The 22,631-nt window shown below is 43.5% G+C and overlaps 1 protein-coding gene across 3 annotated transcripts in view; it reads left to right on the top strand.

Moving 5' to 3' along the window:
- Nucleotides 1-22,631, top strand: part of LOC133537886 (coiled-coil domain-containing protein 148-like) — a 106,061-nt gene that overhangs the window by 35,428 nt on the left and 48,002 nt on the right. For all 3 annotated transcript variants that reach the window (XM_061879009.1, XM_061879008.1, XM_061879010.1), the window contains one exon: nucleotides 21,356-21,562. In XM_061879009.1, coding sequence (XP_061734993.1) covers nucleotides 21,356-21,562 — 207 coding nt within the window. The remainder of the gene's footprint in view (nucleotides 1-21,355; nucleotides 21,563-22,631) is intronic.

The following is a 22,631-nucleotide window of genomic DNA, read 5'->3' as shown; positions in this document are numbered from 1 at the left end:
TATTATTGTCACAGCGTGGACTTTGGAGTTTGTTTTTCCGTAATGCAAAGGAAAGTTGGCACGAGCAAGACGTGAATGTAATTACATCCTTTATTTTTAACACTATAACCAAAAAAAGGCAAACAAAAGGCGCGCACAATGGCGGAAGTACAAAACTGACCAAGGAAACAAAACTTAGCACAAAGGCATGACTATGGACAAAAAAAACTAAACTCAATAACTGACATAAAAAAAGAAAATAAAACTTACCTGGCATGGCATGAAGGGAGTAGAGATAAAGTCGCCAGGCTGACCACCGAGCAACTACAGGTTTAAATAATGGACATGATTAGTGCAAACAGGTGTGAGACATGAGGACAGGGGCGTGACATGAGGACAAGGTGAAAACTAATGAGTTGCTATGGTAACTGATCGTCAAAAAAACACAACCGAACATGACCAAAACAAAACGTGATCCCATAGACGTGACAATTATACTCTTAAAATGTTTGGTCTTACTTAAAAATGCAGGCATTTAGTTGTATTCAGTGCTGAAAAAATATTATATGGCTCTTACGGAAATACATAGTAAAATATTTGGCTTTCATGGCTCTCCCAGCCAAAAAGGTTCCCGACCTAATGGGAAAAAATCTGTTTTGATTTTTTAGCTACATGACAACATGGCAAAATATTAGAAACACAGTTTCTGCAAAATAATCACAATAATAAACACGCATTCACATTAAATCCTCTCGGACTGTATTATCTTTACAAAGGAATCATTTTTAAAGACGGGGGTATAAATGACATGTCGTTACATTAAGCAGGCGTACTTAATGTTGCGGTCAGCGAGTGTGTTTTAAAATGTACATTGATCCCTGCATGCTGCAGGATGTCACAGGGTAGTGCACGCGTTGCTTACATCACTGCTTTTGCATCGCCATGACAACGGTCAGCACCTTCTCTCCCTCCCTCACCCACACCCAGTTACTTCATCACGTCACACTGAGCTGGGGGGCTACATTTAAAGCTGTGATCGTTAAGCCTGAGGAAAGCTGCCGGGGAATGAAATTACATTTACCTTGTTGAAAGTAAACCCCAATTTTTTGTCTGTATTAGCTGTTTTTTAGGCTTGCATGTTGAATAGTCAATCTATGGCTCACACATGTGAACATTATTTGACCTGACTCTTAAATGAGGATCCTGTAGCTGCAGTGAACTCAGAGCAATTTAAAATACTCGACAAAAATGAGCCCTGAACCAGACAAATATTTTCAAATACTCTGTTCAAATGGAATGAAAAATGATAGGTTAACACATCTTGAGGTCATTAAAACTGTGCTGTCAATCAAAGCAATTGAATTTAATTATTATGCTAATGAATTACCGGTATTAGTATAGTATCGCGATACTAATGAACCATCAATCAATCAATCAATGTTTACTTATGTAGCCCTAAATCACTAGTGTCTCAAAGGGCTGCACAAACCACTACGACATCCTCGGTAGGCCCACATAAGGGCAAGGAAAACTCACACCCAGTCTGACGTCGGTGACAATGATGACTATGAGAACCTTGGAGAGGAGGAAAGCAATGGATGTCGAGCGGGTCTAACATGATACTGTGAAAGTTCAATCCATAATGGATCCAACACAGTCGCAAGAGTCCAGTCCAAAGCGGTACCAACACAGCAGCGAGAGTCCCTTTCACAGCGGAGCCAGCAGGAAACCATCCCAAGCGGAGGCGGATCAGCAGCGCAGAGATGTCCCCAGCCGATACACAGGCAAGCAGTACATGGCCACCGGATCCACAAGGGAGAGTGGGACATAGGAGAAAAAGAAAAGAAGCGGCAGATCAACTGGTCGAAAAAGGGAGTCTATTTAAAGGCTAGAGTATACAAATGAGTTTTAAGGTGAGACTTAAATGCTTCTACTGAGGTGGCATCTCGAACTTTTACCGGGAGGGCATTCCAGAGTACTGGAGCCCGAAATGAAAACGCTCTATAGCCCGCAGACTTTTTTTGGGCTTGGGAATCACTAATAAGCCGGAGTCCTTTGAACGCAGATTTCTTGCCGGGACATATGGTACAATACAATCGGCAAGATAGGATGGAGCTAGACCGTGTAGTATTTTATATGTAAGTAGTAAAACCTTAAAGTCACATCTTAAGTGCACAGGAAGCCAGTGCAGGTGAGCCAGTACAGGTATATATGTATGTATATATGTATATAAAGGTATATACAGTACAGGTGTAATGTGATCAAACTTTCTTGTTCTTGTCAAAAGTCTAGCAGCCGCATTTTGTACCAACTGTAATCTTTTAATGCTAGACATGGGGAGACCTGAAAATAATACGTTACAGTAATCGAGACGAGACGTAACAAACGCATGGATAATGATCTCAGATTCTTTAGTGGACAGAATGGAGCGAATTTTAGCGATATTACGGAGATGAAAGAAGGCCGTTTTAGTAACGCTTTTAATGTGTGACTCGAAGGAGAGAGTTGGGTCAAAGATAATACCCAGATTCTTTACCGTGTCGCCTTGTTTAATTGTTTAGTTGTCAAATGTTAGAGTTGTATCATTAAATAGAGGTCGGTGTCTAGCAGGACCGATAACCATGTTCGGAATGATACCGCCTCTAAAAAGTACCGGTCATTGTCATACCAAAGACTATAAAAATGGGACCCATTACCTTCCTGTTTGGCACTCAGCATCAAGGGTGGGAATTGGGGGATAAATCACCAAAAATGATTCCCGGGCGCTGCCACCGCTGCTGCCCACTGCTCCCCTCACCTCCTAGTGTTACGACTCGGAATAAGGAGAGGACCCAGATGCAGAGAGGAAGTTTAAAAAAAATCAAGCTTTTATTTTGAAATGACTTTTTACCTCAAGAGCAAAACGTATTTTGCAAGAATAATCAAAATACGCGGAAAATAATTCCGAGAAAAATGTAAATCAAAATCACTCCAAAAAATAGGAGGAATATGTAATCTAAGAAAACACTAATAAAAGTAGAATAAATGTAAGAAATAACCAAAAGCGCTCCAACAGGAGGAAAAAACAAAAAGGATCTATATATATACACTAAATAGGAATAAACAAAAATCACTCAATCAATGAGGCAAATAACACGAAATTTGGAAAACACAAAAACTCACCAATTAGGTAGACGAAGTATAACAAAGGGCGCTCAAAGGAGGAAAAAGGTAAACTCAAATTTACAGCAATAAGACTGCTTGATCCAAAAAAAGAAAACCAGGAAAAAAAGAGGAGATAATCATGGACATGGGCATAGACGCTAGAAAGGCACGTAACACGAGACGATCTGGCACAGGACAAGAGGAGGCGTGAGCTTAAATAGGATATGGGGGATAATGGGAAACAGGTGGAAACAATCAGGGGTCAGGGATGACGTCAGACTGGTGACAGAAGAGGAAGTGCCCGTGATCTGAAACAGGAGGATAGCTTTTCAAAATAAAACACGTAAATCACAAGACAGTAAAACCAAGACAAGACTTCCCTCAAGGGTGATGGGTCAAATACAGAGAATAATTTTGCCACAAACATGGGTACTTTAACTTTGAATTGGTGGATCTACACCTGACATCCACTGTAATGATACCAAGTACAGTAGCGCAGTGCTCCCCAACCACCGGGCCGCGGTTTGATTGGTACCGGGCCGCAGGAGAATTTCAAAATAATTTTTATTTTTTTGTATGTTTATTTTTTGTTTTTTTATTAAATCAACATTAAAAAACACAAGATACGCTTGCAATTAGTGCACCAGTCCGCAGCTACAAAAAAGGTTGGGGACCACTGCAGTAGCGTATCTAGTCGATAATACTACGATTACATCGATATTTTTTGGCCTCACAACATATTCTTTCATTTTTTAAAAATGTATATTATGTTTATGAATTCCGGAAACATGAGGACTTTGAATATGACCAATGCATGATCCTGTAACTACGTGATATCGATACCTAAATTTGGGGCGGTATAGCTCGGTTGGTAGAGCGGCCGTGCCAGCAACTTGAGGGTTGCAGGTTCGATCCCTGCTTCCGCCATCCCAGTCACTGCCGTTGTGTCCTTGGGCAAGACACTTTACCCACCTGCTCCCAGTGCCACCCACACTGGTTTAAATGGAACTTAGATATTGGGTTTCACTATGTAAAGCGCTTTGAGTCACTAGAGAAAAAGCGCTATATAAATATAATTCACTTCACTTAACTGGTGTCATCAAAACTAATGTAAAGTATCAAACAACAGAAGAATAAGTGACAATTACATTTTAACAGAAGTGTGGATAGAACATGTTCAAAGAGAAAGTAAGCAGATATTAACAGTAAATGAACAAGTAGGTTAATAATACATTTTCTACCTCTTGTCCTTTATAATATTGACAAAATAATAGAATGGAAAATGACACAATATGTTACTGCATATGTCAGCAGTTAAATTAGGAGTCTTTGTTTGCTTACTAATAAAAGACTATTTCATTTAAGGGCAAACTTGCAATAATAAACATGTTTACTGTACCCTAAGATGCTTTGTTAAAATAAAACCAATAATGATTTTTTTGCGGTTCCCTTTAATTTAGAATAGTACCATCCATCATCATCCATCCATCATCTTCCGCTTATCCGAGGTCGGGTCGCGGGGGCAACAGCCTAAGCAGGGAAACCCAGACTTCCCTCTCCCCACCCACTTCGTCTAGCTCTTCCCGGGGGATCCCGAGGCGTTCCCAGGCCAGCCGGGAGACATAGTCTTCCCAACGTGTCCTGGGTCTTCCCCGTGGCCTCCTACCGGTTGGACGTGCCCTAAACACCTCCCTAGGGAGGCGTTCGGGTGGCATCCTGACCAGAAGCCCGAACCACCTCATCTGGCTCCTCTCGATGTGAAGGAGCAGCGGCTTTACTTTGAGTTCCTCCCGGATGGCAGAGCTTCTCACCCTATCTCTAAGGGAGGGACCCGCCACACGGCGGAGGAAACTCATTTCGGCCGCTTGTACCCGTGATCTTATCCTTTCGGTCATGACCCAAAGCTCATGACCATAGGTGAGGATGGGAACGTAGATCGACCGGTAAATTGAGAGCTTTGCCTTCCGGCTCAGCTCCTTCTTCACCACAACGGATCGGTACAACGTCCACATTACTGAAGACGCCGCACCGATCCGCCTGTCGATCTCACGATCCACTCTTCCCTCACTCGTGAACAAGACTCCTAGGTACTTGAACTCCTCCACTTGGGGCAGGGTCTCCTCCCCAACCCGGAGATGGCACTCCACCCTTTTCCGGGCGAGAACCATGGACTCGGACTTGGAGGTGCTGATTCTCATTCCGGTCGCTTCACACTCGGCTGCGAACCGATCCAGCGAGAGCTGAAGATCCCGGTCAGATGAAGCCATCAGGACCACATCATCTGCAAAAAGCAGAGACCTAATCCTGCGGTCACCAAACCGGAACCCCTCAACGCCTTGACTGCGCCTAGAAATTCTGTCCATAAAAGTTATGAACAGAATCGGTGACAAAGGACAGCCTTGGCGGAGTCCAAAGTATAAAAAAAAAAATTTGGTAGCGCTACCAAAATATTGGTATCGGGACAACACTAGTACTCAGCCTTCCGCCCGAATGCAGCTGCGATAAGCTCCAGCACCCCCGTCACCCGAGAATAGTTCAAGCGGTAGGAAACGGATGGATGGAAAATTTGACAGAATGAAAGCATGACTTTTTTAGCTCATCCTCACATCTAAATTATGTCAAAGGTGAGTGGAGCTCTTTCTTTTGCCCGATTGGACTCGCCATGATCCATTATCTTCAAACGCTCTTAGTGGTGCCCTCATGACAGAGCACTGGCAGGGGTTCAGAGTAATTCTCTCATAATGTTCCATATCGGGCGTGAGACTAACTTAGTCTTGTCCGAGTGTATCAGGGGAGCCGTTTTATCAGCCCTGGTCGTTTGGTGCGCTATTCATAGAGACACAGAATGGATGTTTGTGCAGTTTGAGTGAGGTATTACTTTATAAACGGACACATTCATACGTCCTTGAAGAAATAAATATCTCTCCCCTCAGGAAAATTGGTACCGCTACTTAGCTCTGATTACCTTTACGGATTGGTGCAGTTGGTTTTGGGTAGTGATGGGATCGGCAGTTCCTTTGACTGTACTGAATCACTAGAATCAGTTCCTCAAATTGAGTCGTTCCAAAAATGTGTTCACCGAATCCCGTGCGTAGTACGGTACGGTGCAGACATTCGCAGGAGAAGCAGCAAATAGGGTGACCGCGCGAGTCCCTACACAGCTCTTTGCATGCAGTACACCAGGCAGTGAGTGACTGACACAGCGCCACAGTACGTGAACCTGAATCACTTCTGCAGCGGAGGGTCGGCGAATCGTGAGTCGGTCAGTAACAGCTTCCCCGGCGGCAGATCTCGGTGTGTGTCAGTTCGCGAACGACACAAGCCCTCATCACCCAATGAACGACGCGCACAGTGACTGAACGAGAGCCTCCATCAATCAATCAATCAATCAATGTTTACTTATATAGCCCTAAATCACTAGTGTCTCAAAGGGCTGCACAAACCACCACGACATCCTCGGTAGGCCCACATAAGGGCAAGGAAAACTCACACCCAGTGGGACGTCGGTGACAATAATGACTATGAGAACCTTAGAGTGGAGGAAAGCAATGGATGTCGAGCGGGTCTAACATGATACTGTGAAAGTTCAATCCACAATGGATCCAACACAGTCGCGAGAGTCCAGTCCAAAGCGGATCCAACACAGCAGCGAGAGTCCCGTTCACAGCGGAGCCAGCAGGAAACCATCCCAAGCGGAGGCGGATCAGCATCGCAGAGATGTCCCCAGCCGATACACAGGCAAGCAGTACATGGCCACCGGATCGGACCGGACCGGACCCCATCCACAAGGGAGAGTGGGACATAGAAGAAAAAGAAAAGAAACGGCAGATCAACTGGTCTAAAAAGGGAGTCTATTTAAAGGCTAGAGTATACAAATGAGTTTTAAGGTGAGACTTAAATGCTTCTACTGAGGTGGCATCTCGAACTGTTACCGGGAGGGCATTCCAGAGTACTGGAGCCCGAACGGAAAACGCTCTATAGCCCGCAGACTTTTTTTGGGCTTTGGGAATCACTAACAAGCCGGAGTCCTTTGAACGCAGATTTCTTGCCGGGACATATGGTACAATACAATCGGCAAGATAGGATGGAGCTAGACCGTGTAGTATTTTATACGTAAGTAGTAAAACCTTAAAGTCACATCTTAAGTGCACAGGAAGCCAGTGCAGGTGAGCCAGTACAGGTATATATGTATGTATATATGTATATAAAGGTATATACAGTACAGGCGTAATGTGATCAAACTTTCTTGTTCTTGTCAAAAGTCTATCAGCCGCATTTTGTACCAACTGTAATCTTTTAATGCTAGACATGGGGAGACCCGAAAATAATACGTTACAGTAGTCGAGACGAGACGTAACAAACGCATGGATAATGATCTCAGCGTCTTTAGTGGACAGAATGGAGCGAATTTTAGCGATATTACGGAGATGAAAGAAGGCCGTTTTAGTAACGCTTTTAATGTGTGCCTCAAAGGAGAGAGTTGGGTCGAAGATGATACCCAGATTCTTTACCGTGTCGCCTGTGACGTCCTCCTCCGCGACACAGTCAGTTCTCTCTGTCCGTCCTGATTCTGAATGAATAAGTGAGTGCAGCGACAACCAGTCAGTTCTTGTAGGTTCGTGAAGCGAACCTGAATCACTCAGCTACAGTTCTGTGGGCCAGAGGGCGACAGACGCGAATCGCTCTCTGCCCTGACAGACTCCCCTTGACGTTCGCAAACAGACATTGCAGCTGTAGTAGAGATTCTGTTACTTTGAACAAAAACTGTGTGTGCGTTTCCGGCCTGTCCAATAAACAAAGTGTGACTAAATGTCTTGGTTGTTAAATATATTTTATTGCACTGAAATTAAAATAATAATGCACTGCTTGCATTGGGGCAAGCAGTGCAGAGAGCGAGAGCGTTGTCATTCGCTGAGTGATTCATGTCGTTAATCCGCGGTGAACGAATCGTTCACTCAGTCCCTCCCCCCGCCCCTATGATGAGTAGCTGGCTGCGTCGTTGGCCGACGTCGAGGGTTCAGCGAGTCGCAGAATGCGCCAGTTCCGCTCATACCTGCATGGTCGCGGCGGAGCTCAACTGAACTGAGAACGGAACGAATCAGTTCATGAAGTGATTCGGTTCAGTACGTTCACTCAAAAGATTTGTTCGTTCAAACAAATCGTTCGCGAACGACACAACATTAGTTTTGGGTCATGTGAGATATCAGATAGCTCTGCTACATCATAGCCAACATTGCATCTTTGAACCGCACGTCTTTAAAGGGGAACATTATCACCAGACCTATGTAAGCGTCATTATATACCTTGATGGTGCAGAAAAAAGTCCATCTATTTTTTTAACCGATTTCCGAACTCTAAATGGATAAATTTGGGCGAATTAAACGCCTTTCTGTTTACCGAGCTGGAGGCGATGACGTCACCGAGGTAATACAGACGTCATTTTCAACACATTACAAACACCGGGTCTCAGCTCTGTTATTTTCTGTTTTTTTGACTATTTTTTGGAAGCTTGGAGACATCATGCCTCGACAGTGTGTTGTCGGAGGGTGTAACAACACTAACAGGGAGGGATTCAAGTTGCACCACTGGCCCGAAGATGCCAAAGTGTCTGCCGCCAGACCCCCATTGAATGTGCCAGAGTGTCTCCACATTTGACCGGCGATGCTAAGACAGACATGCCACAGAGATGTATGGATAACCTGCAGATGCATTTGCAACTATAAAGTCACAGAAATCACAAAGGTGAGTTTTGTTGATGTTGACTGCCAGCTAATCGATGCTAACATGCTACGCTAATCGATGCTAACATGCTATTTACCGGCGGTGCTAAAGCAGACATGGAACAGAGATGTATGGATAACCTGCAGATGCATTTGCAACTATAAAGTCACAGAAATCACAAAGGTGAGTTTTGTTGATGTTGACTGCCAGCTAATAGATGCTAACATGCTACGCTAATCGATGCTAACATGCTATTTACCGGCGGTGCTAAAGCAGACATGGAACAGAGATGTATGGATAACCTGGAGATGCATTTGCAACTATATTACGTTTCCTTCCACCCACATTTAATGCGAAACAAACACTTACCAATCGACGGATTTATGTTGCTTCAGGGTCACAAGATGCGAAAGTCCTGATCGTTTTGTCCGCACATTTAACCGGCGATGCTAACGCAGCTATTCGACCATGCTATGGCTATGAATAGCGTCAATAGCTATTCGCTCAATAGCTTCAGTTTCTTCTTCAATGTTTTCATACTCCAACCATCTGTTTCAATACATGCGTAATCTGTTGAATCGCTTAAGTCGCTGAAATCCGAGTTTGAATCCGAGCTAATGTCGCTATATCTTGCTGTGGTATTCCCATTGTTTGTTTACATTGGCAGCACTGTATGACGTCACAGGGAAATGGCCAGTGTCTTCACAGGGAGCCGAAAAAAAGGCACTTTAAAGCTTTATTTAGGGATATTCAGAGACCGGTAAAATTTAGAAAAAAACTTCAAAAAATACAACAAGCCACTGGGAACTGATTTTTATTGTTTTTATTAACCCTTTTGAAATTGTGATAATGTTCCCCTTTAAAAATAACGGACTGGGTTTCCCTGCTTAGGCTGTTGCCCCCGCGACCCGACCTCGGATAAGGGGAAGAAGATGGATGGATGGATGAATGGACTCCTGAGACATCAGGTGTCAGAAAGGGGATTAAACCCATTAAGACAGAGGTCAGGAACCTTTTTGGCTGAGAGAACCAAGAAGCCAAATATTTTAAAATGTGTTTCCGTAAGAGCCATATAATATTTTTTTTAACACTGAACACAACTAAACGTGTGCATTTTTAAGCAAGACCAACATTTCTAGAGCAGTGTTTTTCAACCTTTTTTAAACCAAGGCACATTTTTTTGTGTTGAAAAAATCCGGAGTCACACCACCGGCAGAAATTATTAAAAAACTAAACTCGGTTGACAGTAAAAAGTCGTTGTTGCAATTGTTGGATATGATGACTTTAAACCTTAACCAAGCATGCATCACTAAAGCTCTTGTCTCAAAGTAGGCGTACTGTCACCGCCTGACTTATTTTGACTTTTTTGCTGTGGCATTTTCTCTTTTTTTGGTATTTTCTCATAGCAGTTTCATGTTTTCCTTTGAGCGCTGTTTCCCGCATCTACTTTGTTTTAGCAATCAAGAATATTTTAGTTCTTTTAATCCTTCTTTGTGGGGACATTGTTGATTGTCATGTCATGTTCGGATGTACTTTGTGGACGCCATTTTCTGCTCCACAGTAAGTCTTTGCTGTCGTCCAGCATTTTGTTTTTCTTTATTTTTTAGCCATTCGTACTCTGCATAGCCTTCCCATTAGCTTCAATGCCTTTTCTTAGGGGCACTCACCTCTTGTTAATTTTTTGGTTTAAGCATTAGACACCTTTTTACCTGCACCCTGCCTCCCGCTGTTTCCGACATCTACAAAGCGATTAGCTACTGGCTGCCACCTACTGATATGGAAGGGTATTACATGGTTACTCTGCCGAGCTCCAGACAGCACCGACACTCAACAACAACACGTCATTTAAGGACTATATTTACAGGTTTGCAAAACATGTTTTTAACCCAAATAGGTGATTATTAAAAAACGAAACTCGGTTGACAGTAAAAAGTCGTTGCAATTGTTGGATATTACTTCAAACCATAACCAAGCATGCATCACCATAGTTCTTGTCTCAAAGTAGGCGCACTGTCACCGCCTGACTTATTTTGACTTTTTTGCTATTGTCCTGTGTGTAGTGTTTTGTCTTGCGCTCCTATTTTGGTGGCATTCTCTCTTTTTTTGGTATTTTCTTGTAGCAGTTTCATGTTTTCCTTTGAGCGCTATTTCCCGCATCTACTTTGTTTTAGCAATCAAGAATATTTCAGTTCTTTTAATCCTTCTTTGTGGGGACATTGTTGATTGTCATGTCATGTTCGGATGTACTTTGTGGACGCCGTTTTTGCTCCACAGTAAGTCTTTGCTGTCGTCCAGCATTCTGTTTTTCTTTATTTTGTAGCCATTCGTACTCTGCATAGCCTTCCCATGAGCTTCAATGCCTTTTCTTAGGGGCACTCACCTCTTGTTAATTTTTTGGGTTTAAGCATTAGACACCTTTTTACCTGCACCCTGCCTCCCGCTGTTTCCGACATCTACAAAGCGATTAGCTACTGGCTGCCACCGACTGATATGGAAGGGTATTACATGGTTACTCTGCCGAGCTCCAGACAGCACCGACACTCAACAACAACACGTCATTTAAGGACTATATTTACAGGTTTGCAAAACATATTTTTAACCCAAATAGGTGATTATTAAAAAACGAAACTCGGTTGACAGTAAAAAGGATATTACTTTAAACCATAACCAAGCATGCATCACCATAGTTCTTGTCTCAAAGTAGGCGCACTGTCACCGCCTGACTTATTTTGACTTTTTTGCTATTGTCCTGTGTGTAGTGTTTTGTCTTGCGCTCCTATTTTGGTGGCATTCTCTCTTTTTTTGGTATTTTCTTGTAGCAGTTTCATGTTTTCCTTTGAGCGCTATTTCCCGCATCTACTTTGTTTTAGCAATCAAGAATATTTTAGTTCTTTTAATCCTTCTTTGTGGGGACATTGTTGATTGTCATTTCATGTTCGGATGTACTTTGTGGACGCCGTTTTCTGCTCCACAGTAAGTCTTTGCTGTCGTCCAGCATTTTGTTTTTCTTTATTTTGTAGCCATTCGTTTTCTGCATAGCCTTCCCATGAGCTTCAATGCCTTTTCTTAGGGACACTCACCTCTTGTTAATTTTTTGGTTTAAGCATTAGACGCCTTTTTACCTGCACCCTGCCTCCCGCTGTTTCCGACATCTACAAAGCGATTAGCTACTGGCTGCCACCGACTGATATGGAAGAGTGTTACACGGTTACTCTGCCGAGCTCCAGACAGCACCGACACTCAACAACAACACGTCATTTAAGGACTATATTTACAGGTTTGCAAAACATATTTTTTACCCAAATAGGGGATTATTAAAAAACGAAACTCGGTTGACAGTAAAAAGTCGTTGTTGCAATTGTTGGATATTACTTTAAACCATAACCAAGCATGCATCACTATAGTTCTTGTCTCAAAGTAGGCGTACTGTCACCGCCTGACTTATTTTGACTTTTTTGCTATTGTCCTGTGTGTAGTGTTTTGTCTTGCGCTCCTATTTTGGTGGCATTCTCTCTTTTTTTGGTATTTTCTTGTAGCAGTTTCATGTTTTCCTTTGAGCGCTATTTCCCGCATCTACTTTTTTTTAGCAATCAAGAATATTTTAGTTCTTTTAATCCTTCTTTGTGGGGACATTGTTGATTGTCATGTCATGTTCGGATGTACTTTGTGGACGCCGTTTTCTGCTCCACAGTAAGTCTTTGCTGTCGTCCAGCATTTTGTTTTTCTTTATTTTGTAGCCATTCGTTTTCTGCATAGCCTTCCCATGAGCTTCAATGCCTTTTCTTAGGGGCACTCACCTCTTGTTAATTTTTTGGTTTAAGCATTAGACACCTTTTTACCTGCACCCTGCCTCCCGCTGTTTCCGACATCTACAAAGCGATTAGCTACTGGCTGCCACCGACTGATATGGAAGGGTATTACATGGTTACTCTGCCAAGCTCCAGACAGCACCGACACTCAACAACAACATGTCATTTGCAGACTAAATTTACAGGTTTGCAAAACATATTTTTAACCCAAATAGTTGATTATTAAAAAACGAAACTCGGTTGACAGTAAAAAGTCGTTGTTGCAATTGTTGGATATGACTTTAAACCATAACCAAGCATGCATCACTATAGTTCTTGTCTCAAAGTAGGCGCACTGTCACCGCCTGACTTATTTTGACTTTTTTGCTATTGTCCTGTGTGTAGTGTTTTGTCTTGCGCTCCTATTTTGGTGGCATTCTCTCTTTTTTTGGTATTTTCTTGTAGAAGTTTCATGTTTTCCTTTGAACGCTATTTCCCGCATCTACTTTGTTTTAGCAATCAAGAATATTTTAGTTCTTTTAATCCTTCTTTGTGGGGACATTGTTGATTGTCATTTCATGTTCGGATGTACTTTGTGGACGCCGTTTTCTGCTCCACAGTAAGTCTTTGCTGTCGTCCAGCATTTTGTTTTTCTTTATTTTGTAGCCATTCGTTTTCTGCATAGCCTTCCCATGAGCTTCAATGCCTTTTCTTAGGGGCACTCACCTCTTGTTAATTTTTTGGTTTAAGCATTAGACACCTTTTTACCTGCACCCTGCCTCCCGCTGTTTCCGACATCTACAAAGCGATTAGCTACTAGCTGCCACCGACTGATATGGAAGGGTATTACATGGTTACTCTGCCGAGCTCCAGACAGCACCGACACTCAACAACAACACGTCATTTAAGGACTATATTTACAGGTTTGCAAAACATATTTTTAACCCAAATAGGTGATTATTAAAAAACGAAACTCGGTTGACAGTAAAAAGGATATTACTTTAAACCATAACCAAGCATGCATCACCATAGTTCTTGTCTCAAAGTAGGCGCACTGTCACCGCCTGACTTATTTTGACTTTTTTGCTATTGTCCTGTGTGTAGTGTTTTGTCTTGCGCTCCTATTTTGGTGGCATTCTCTCTTTTTTTGGTATTTTCTTGTAGCAGTTTCATGTTTTCCTTTGAGCGCTATTTCCCGCATCTACTTTGTTTTAGCAATCCAGAATATTTTAGTTCTTTTAATCCTTCTTTGTGGGGACATTGTTGATTGTCATTTCATGTTCGGATGTACTTTGTGGACGCCGTTTTCTGCTCCACAGTAAGTCTTTGCTGTCGTCCAGCATTTTGTTTTTCTTTATTTTGTAGCCATTCGTTTTCTGCATAGCCTTCCCATGAGCTTCAATGCCTTTTCTTAGGGGCACTCACCTCTTGTTAATTTTTTGGTTTAAGCATTAGACACCTTTTTACCTGCACCCTGCCTCCCGCTGTTTCCGACATCTACAAAGCGATTAGCTACTGGCTGCCACCGACTGATATGGAAGGGTATTACATGGTTACTCTGCCGAGCTCCAGACAGCACCGACACTCAACAACACGTCATTTGCAGACTATGTTTACAGGTTTGCAAAACATATTTTTAACCCAAATAGGTGAAATTAGATAATCTCCCACAGCACACCAGACTGTATCTCACGGCACACCAGTGGTTGAAAAACACTGTTCTAGAGTATAATAATAGGTCTCTTAATCTTTGTAATAACAATGTTATTCTAAAGCTAACTATGGAGGGGGCGTGGCCTGCGGGTCTGCAGCGAAGCGGGGTGTTGCCAGGACCGGCCTTGAAATCAGCGACAGGTGCGTGGATGGCCCACCTGAGCCTTGTTATCTAATCACCTGTCGCTCTGTTTATAAGCAGCAGCCAGGAGGAGAGACGGGGTTGGGGCTGGAGCCAGAGTGCGAGCGAGAACGAAAAAGAAAAAGATAATTGCTGGAATGTAACTGAGAGACTTATTGAAAAATAAAACAAGATTGTAATTACGGGTGTGGGAAAAAATCGATTTGAATTTGAATCACGATTTTCGGGACAAAATTTGTCCATGTCAAACCCCAATATGATAGAGACAGTGAGGGAGAAGGTGGCATAGAAATTAAGGACAAAGGGTGGATCCACTGCAAATTAGACACTTTTATACATTAATAACCACGATTTGCTTCACCTCCTCCGGTGCTCCATTGGCTGGCCTGTTTGTTGACTTATTTTCATGAGGAGCTTTGGTTGAAATCAGTACTTCAGTCATCAACAATTGCATCAACAAAGAAATGGACATTGAAACAGTGTAAGTCTTACTTAGTAGGATATGTACAGCGAGCAGAGAACATAGTGAGTTCAGATAGCATAACAACAGGTATATACATTAGAAATACATTCGATTATTTACATTAGGTTATTTACAATCCGGGGAGATGGGATGTGAATGGAGGAGGGTATTAGTAAAGGGTTGAAGTTCCCTGGAGGTGTTGCGGTTCATGTACAGTAGATGGCAGTATTGTCCTGTTTAAGAGTGTCACAACATTGCTGTTTACGGCAGACAAACTGCTTTACGGTAGATGAAAACGTGACTGCTGTTGTTGTGTGTTGTTACCGCGCTGGGAGGACGTTAATGAAACTGCCTAACAATAACCCCACATAAGAAACCAAGAACTCGCCCTTGATCATTTTTTAGTTAAAACGTCATTGGGCAGACACACTTTTTATAATGTGGGAAAGCGGACGTGAAAACAGGCTGTCCTCACTCAGGTCCGCATGGAGCTGGAGGGGGCGTGGACTTTCGGGACAAACTTTGTCCATTTCAAACCCCAATATCATAGTGACAGTGAGGGAGAAGGTGGCATAGAAATTAAGGACAAAGGGTGCAAATTTGACACTTTTATACATTAATAACCACGATTTGCTTCACCTCCTCCGGTGCTCCATTGGCTGGCCGGTCTGTTCACTTATTTTCAGTAAAACCAGCGAGCCCTATAATGCCTTCCCACCATCAGTTAGCCGCTATTAGCCCAGAGATGAATATCATTCCCTGTGTTCCATTGGAGCAGCCAAGTGATGCAGCCAAAGCGAGCCATGACACAATGATGAATAGCTTGTGGCAGCCCTCACACAGAAAAGAGCTGCTTTCCTTCAGGACATATCACAGCCAGGAGAGGAGAGCACCGGCAAAACTCAAATCGGAGAAAAGCCTTTCGCTTTGGGCCAACTGCCTTTATTGTGGACTGTACAGTGGGGCAGTTAAGCAGCCACCTGAAATTTGAGGCAATCACGGTCACTGTTAATACAAAGGCTACGTTTCCATTGCACAATTAATAGAAACACAGACATATATCTACATTTTGGTGGTGGTTATAATTTTAGAAAAACACATTCCGTACATGCATAAAGTGTTAGCATGTACCCGTAGAAACAGCTGAAAAATGTGGGGATTTTAATCAAATCCCCAGAGAAGCAGGGAAACCTGTGAAACAGGCTTGTAGGGATGATATAGCCTCTATGTTTTTGTCTGACCTAACGTATATTCCGCTTTACCCTAGGTATTGAGCACTGTATGACGGATTAACCACAGAAACCTTGACTACAATATACATTTATATATATATATATATACATACACACACACACACACACACACAGTGGGGCAAAAAAGTATTTAGTCAGCCAGCGATTGTGCAAGTTCTCCCACTTAAAATGATGACAGAGGTCTGTAATTTTCATCATAGGTACACTTCAACTGTGAGAGACAGAATGTGAAAAAAAAATCCAGGAATTCCCATTGTAGGAATTTTAAAGAATTTATTTGTAAATGATGGTGGAAAATAAGTATTTGGTCAACCATTCAAAGGTCTCACTGATGGAAGGAGGTTTTGACTCAAAATCTCACGATACATGGCCCCATTCATTCTTTCCTTAACACGGATCAATCGTCCTGTCCCCTTAGCAGAAAAACAGCCCCAAAGCATGATGTTTCCACCCCCATGCTGTCAGGCTGGGGCTGTGGATGTTTGTGCTTCCTCGATGCAAGGATGATGTGGGACGAGTCAGGCATGAATGTTTATTTAATAAACAAATAAACAAAAAAAAAGGCAACACAAAAAGCGCGCGCGATGGCGGATACTAATCTATACTAAAACTTAGAACAAAAAGTTGTTTTTTTTCCCTTGGCCTCAGTCTGCACCCCCACTCCAGGGCCCAGGCTAAGACCGATTTTTTATCCATCCATCCATCATCTTCCGCTTATCCGAGGTCGGGTTGCGGGGGCAACAGCCTAAGCAGGGAAACCCAGACTTCCCTCTCCCCAGCCACTTCGTCTAGCTCTTCCCGGGGGATCCCGAGGCGTTCCCAGGCCAGCCGGGAGACATAGTCTTCCCAACGTGTCCTGGGTCTTCCCCGTGGCCTCCTACCGGTTGGACGTGCCCTAAACACCTCCCTAGGGAGGCGTTCGGGTGGCATCCTGACCAGATGCCCGAACCACCTCATCTGGCTCCTCTCCATGTGAAGGAGCAGCGGCTTTACTTTGAGTTCCTCCCGGATGGCAGAGCTTCTCACCCTATCTCTAAGGGAGAGGAAACTCATTTCGGCCGCTTGTACCCGTGATCTTATCCTTTCGGTCATGACCCAAAGCTCATGACCATAGGTGAGGATGGGAACGTAGATCGACCGGTAAATTGAGAGCTTTGCCTTCCGGCTCAGCTCCTTCTTCACCACAACGGATCGATACAACGTCCGCATTACTGAAGACGCCGCACCGATCCGCCTGTCGATCTCACGATCCACTCTTCCCTCACTCGTGAACAAGACTCCTAGGTACTTGAACTCCTCCACTTGGGGCAGGGTCTCCTCCCCAACCCGGAGATGGCACTCCACCCTTTTCCGGACGAGAACCATGGACTCGGACTTGGAGGTGCTGATTCTCATTCCGGTCGCTTCACACTCGGCTGCGAACCGATCCAGCGAGAGCTGAAGATCCCGGTCAGATGAAGCCATCAGGACCACATCATCTGCAAAAAGCAGAGATCTAATCCCGCGGTCACCAAACCGGAACCCCCTCAACGCCTTGACTGCGCCTAGAAATTCTGTCCATTTTTTATTTTTATTTTATTTTAATCTTCTATTACTTTCTCCCTTCCCCCTATCTCCCCCCCCCCCCCCCCCCTTGTTTACCTGTATGTCATCTTTTTTGTAAGGGGCGCTGGAAGCCGGCAGACCCGTCAGCGATCCTGTTCTGTCTCCCTGTAATGTTTGTCTGATCTTGAATGGGATTGTGCTGAAAATTGTAATTTTCCTGAAGGAACTCTCCTGACGGACTAAATAAAGTACTATCTAATCTAATCTAAAAACAGCACAATGGCAGGACTAAAGACATGAAACAAAAGAGTGCACTGTGGCATAAATATATAAACTTACTCGGCATGGAACTGTGGACAGGACGTAAAGGTTTGGACAGCATGGGTAGGGTGTGAGTGTGTGAGTGTGAGGATCCCAGGACGAGGACAAGAAAAAGAGTGACTTAAATAGCTGTGAAGATTAGTGAAAACAGGTGAGGCTGAGAACAGGGACGTGACAGGTGAAAACTAACGAGGTTGGCATGGAAACAAACAAAACCAAGAAGTGCAAAACGTGACTGATTGTCCAAAATCAAAAACATAACATGACAAAACAAAACATGATCCATAGGTGTGACACATGCTTCACAGTAGGTATGGTGTTCTTGGGATGCATTCTTCCTCCAAACATGACGAGTTGAGTTTATACCAAAATGGATACACGGATGATACAGCAGAGGATTGGGAGAATGTCATGTGGTCAGATGAAACCAAAATAGAAATTTTTGGTATAAACTCAACTCGTCGTGTTTGGAGGAAGAAGAATACTGAGTTGCATCCCAAGAACACCACACCTACTGTGAAGCATGGGGGTGGAAACATCATGCTTTGGGGCTGTTTTTCTGCTAAGGGGACAGGACGATTGATCCGTGTTAAGGAAAGAATGAATGGTTCCATGTATCGTGAGATTTTGAGTCAAAATCTCCTTCCATCAGTGAGAGCTTTGAATGGTTGAGCAAATACTTATTTTCCACCATAATTTACAAATAAATTCTTTGAAATTCCTACAATGGGAATTCCTGGATTTTTTTTTTCACATTCTGTCTCTCACAGTTGAAGTGTACCTATGATGAAAATTACAGACCTTTGTCCTCATTTTAAGTGTTGTAGAGAACATTTAGGTCCAGCACCGTTGACAGCTATAAGTCGTCTCTTTACATCGCATAATTCTACAGTATTATGGACATCTGTGTTGCTGAATATTTTGCAATTTGTTCAACTAATAATGGAGACGTCAAAGAAGAAAGATGTAGGTGGGAAGCGGTGTATTGCGGCCCGCCTTTAGCAACACAAACACAGCCGGTGTTTCCTTGTTTACATTCCCGAAAGATGACGGTGAAGCTTTACTATGGAACAGAGCGGTCAAGCGAACATGGTTCCCTACCACATGTCGACCGGCAGGTTTCGGTGAGAAAATGGTAGTAATAAGTCGGCTCTTACCGTAGACATGAGCGGAGAGCTTGCGTCGTTCCTCCTGCAGCTGTCAGAGAGGCAGCTGCGGACTCTCTTGCCTCCTCCTACCGGCCGCCCCCGACCGTCGGAAGCTTCCACCGTGGAGGAGGGGAAAAGAAAAAAAATCTCATCCCGGGCCTCGTGGAGAAACGTGGCTTCCCTCGGAGACACTGGCGGTTACCACACCCTTCTGACTTTTAGGTTGTACAGGTTCGACCATATAATCTTACTAAAACACTAGTAACACAATAAGCAGATAAATGATTTTCCAGAATTATCCTAGTCCATCCATCCAATTTCTACCGCTTATTCCCTTTTGGGCTCGCGGGGGGCGCTGGCGCCTAAATTTGTCCAATCTGGGGGCGGCATGGCATAGTGGGTAGAGCGGCCGTTCCAGAAACCTGAGGGTTGCAGGTTCGCTTCCCACCTATTGACATCCAAATCGCTGCCGTTGTGTCCTTGGGCAGGACACTTCACCCTTGCCCCCGGTGCCGCTCACACTGGTGAATGAATGAATGTTTGGTGGTTGTCGGAGGGGCCGTAGGCGCGAACTGGCAGCCACGCTTCCGTCAGTCTACCCCAGGGCAGCTGTGGCTACAGATGTAGCTTACCACCACCAGGTGTGATAAAATGATGGGTTCCCACTTCTCTGTGAGCGCTTTGAGTATCTAACAATACAAAAGCGCAATCTAAATCTAATCCATTATTATTATTATTATTAATAACATCTGAATCGCTCTGCCGTCTAGTTTTTTTTGTTTTTGTTAGTTTTTTTCTAGTCCTTCACTCTCACTTTCCTCATCCACGAATCTTTCATCCTCGCTCAAATTAATGGGGAAATTGTCACTTTCTCGGTCCGAATGGCTCTCGCTGCTGGTGGCCATGATTGTAAACAATCTTCAGATGTGAGGAGCTCCACAACCCGTGACGTCATGCGCACATCGTCTGCTACTTCCGGTACAGGCAAGGCTTTTTTATTAGCGACCAAAATTTGCAAACTTTATCGTCGATGTTCTATACCAGGGGTCGGGAACCTTTTTGGCTGAGAGCCATGAAAGCCAAATATTTCAATATGTATTTCCGTGAGAGCTATTTCATATTTTTTAACACTGAATACAACTAAATGTGTGCATTTTTAAGTAAGACCAACATTTTTAGAGTATAATAAGTATTTTATTCTTTTTAATAACATTGTTATTCTGAAGCTAACCAATAATAAATAAGATGTCATGTCTGTTGATCATGTTTTTGTTTGGCCATGTGCTGTTTGTCTTTTGGACTCTTTAAGTTCCTGTTTTTTTCCACTCCCTTGTCTGGTTTCCTTGGTTACTCATTTTGTCCACCCGTCTCTGGTGGACAAAATGCCCGCTCACCTGCTTCCCGAGCACTAATCGGAGGCAATATTGAAGCTTGTCTTTGCCAGTCAGTCGCCCTGGCGTCAATGTGATCTTTTCTTGCTCTGTGCTGACTTGTTTCATGCCTTGCCATAGTTTTGTGCTTCATGCCATGCCAAGAAAGTTTTGTTTGATTTATGTCCATAGTCTGTTTATGCGTTAGCTTTGTTTCTTAGCCCATGTTGTGCCTCCGCTGTGAGCGATTTTTGTTTGTATCTTTTTTTAGTTTAAATTAAATCATGTTTTTACCTAAATGTCATGTCCCGAGTAGTCCGTCTGCCTTCCTGGGAGAACGACCCCCATCGTGACATAAAATACTTCTTACCAATAATGCGACTTCTTGAACAGGTGCGGTAGAAAACGGATGGACGGATTTAAATGCATGAGAATGTTTTATATTTTGCACGTTATTTTTAGCACCAGCGAAATTATTCCTAACTATCGTGTTAAGCAATGTCAGCTAAGATTTATCTGAGAGCCAGATGCAGTCATCAAAAGAGCCACATCTGGCTCTAGAGCCATAGGTTCCCTACCCCTGTTCTATACTAAATCCTTTCAGCAAAATGATGGCAATATGGCCAAATGATCAAGTATGACACATAGAATGGAGCTGCTATCCCCGTTTGAATAAGAACATCTCATTTCAGTAGGCCTTAAAGAGATAGCGGTCTGAAAGGCTTGGTGGAACAACAGCACCACCATTCTCCACCGTGTTTCTTCCAGATGGAACATGAGCGTCTGGGGGCCAGGCAACGCTTCACCCAGACGCACATAAAGGTCTTGGCCCAGCAGTGGCAGCAGGACCAGGAAGAACTACTGGCAAAAGCACTCGCCACCCTGCAGGAAGCAAGGGACGCCTACCAGGAGGAGCTGGAGCTCCAGAGAGACCGTCAACACCAGCAGGACATCTGCATTCGCCTCAGAGAAAAGGTAAGCGCTGGGTGTGAAGCAACATACCTTGTGTCAACATTTACCTGTACATCCTTATTACATTGCATGTTTTAGGCTTGCTGTCTTTTTGCAATTTATATTGTTATAAATTAGAGATGAATGCTTATAAATGTAATATCGGTGTCAGGCTTGCCTATGACAGTTTGACTATGTTTTAGTTTTTTTCCTCCGCATTTGTCTTTGTTTCCTCTGTGTGTGTAGTGTTTCCTGTCAACGCTCTTATTTTGTTGGTTTCCTGTCTTTCTCCTGGAGTGCTGTGTTCCCCCACAGCTGCGGCTGATTGGCACCTGGCCACACCTGGTGTCAATCAGCCCGATTCCTATTTAGACCTGTCTTCCCATCCATTCACTGCTGGATTATTGTATTGCATGCCGCTTCTGTATTGTCGCTCCTGTCGTGTCGTTGCAGCGTAGCGGTAAGCTATATTTGGTTGCTTTGTGTAGCTTACTGTGGCATAGCTCGGTTGGTAGAGTGGCCGTGTCAGCAACTTGAGGGTTGCAGGTTCGATTCCCGCTTGTGCCATCCTAGTTACCGCCGTTGTGTCCTTGGGCAAGACACTTTACCCACCTGCTCCCAGTGCCACCCACACTGGTTTAAATGTAACTTAGATATTGGGTGTCACTATGTAAAGCGCTTTGAGTCACTTGAGAAAAGCGCTATATAAATATAATTCAATTCACTTCACTACTGTTTTTTGTTCCCTGCTTCCAGTTTTGGTTTGTTCATAGCCTAGTTTGTAATCCGCCCACATGCGCGCTTTTGTTTGTAACCTTTGTTGTTCTAGTTCTATTATTTTTTTCTAAATTATGTTTTCTCACTCCATGCCTGCCTCCATCTCTGCATCTTAGGGTTCGTCAACAACAAACTCTGACAATCGGAAATTATCGGTATCGGTTTGAAAAAATGAAATGCGTGACTAGTAGGGAGAAGTACAGAGCGCCAATAAACCTTACTGCCTTTGTGTGCCGGCCCAATCACATAATATCTAAGGCTTTTCACACACACAAATGAATTCTAGGCGTACTTGGTCAACAGCCATACAGGTCAC

This window comes from Nerophis ophidion, linkage group LG19 (assembly GCF_033978795.1).
Source record: "Nerophis ophidion isolate RoL-2023_Sa linkage group LG19, RoL_Noph_v1.0, whole genome shotgun sequence".
Taxonomy (NCBI): domain Eukaryota; kingdom Metazoa; phylum Chordata; class Actinopteri; order Syngnathiformes; family Syngnathidae; genus Nerophis; species Nerophis ophidion.
The sequence above is the reverse complement of the archived record's forward strand: the minus strand, read 5'-3'. Positions and strand labels throughout refer to the sequence as shown.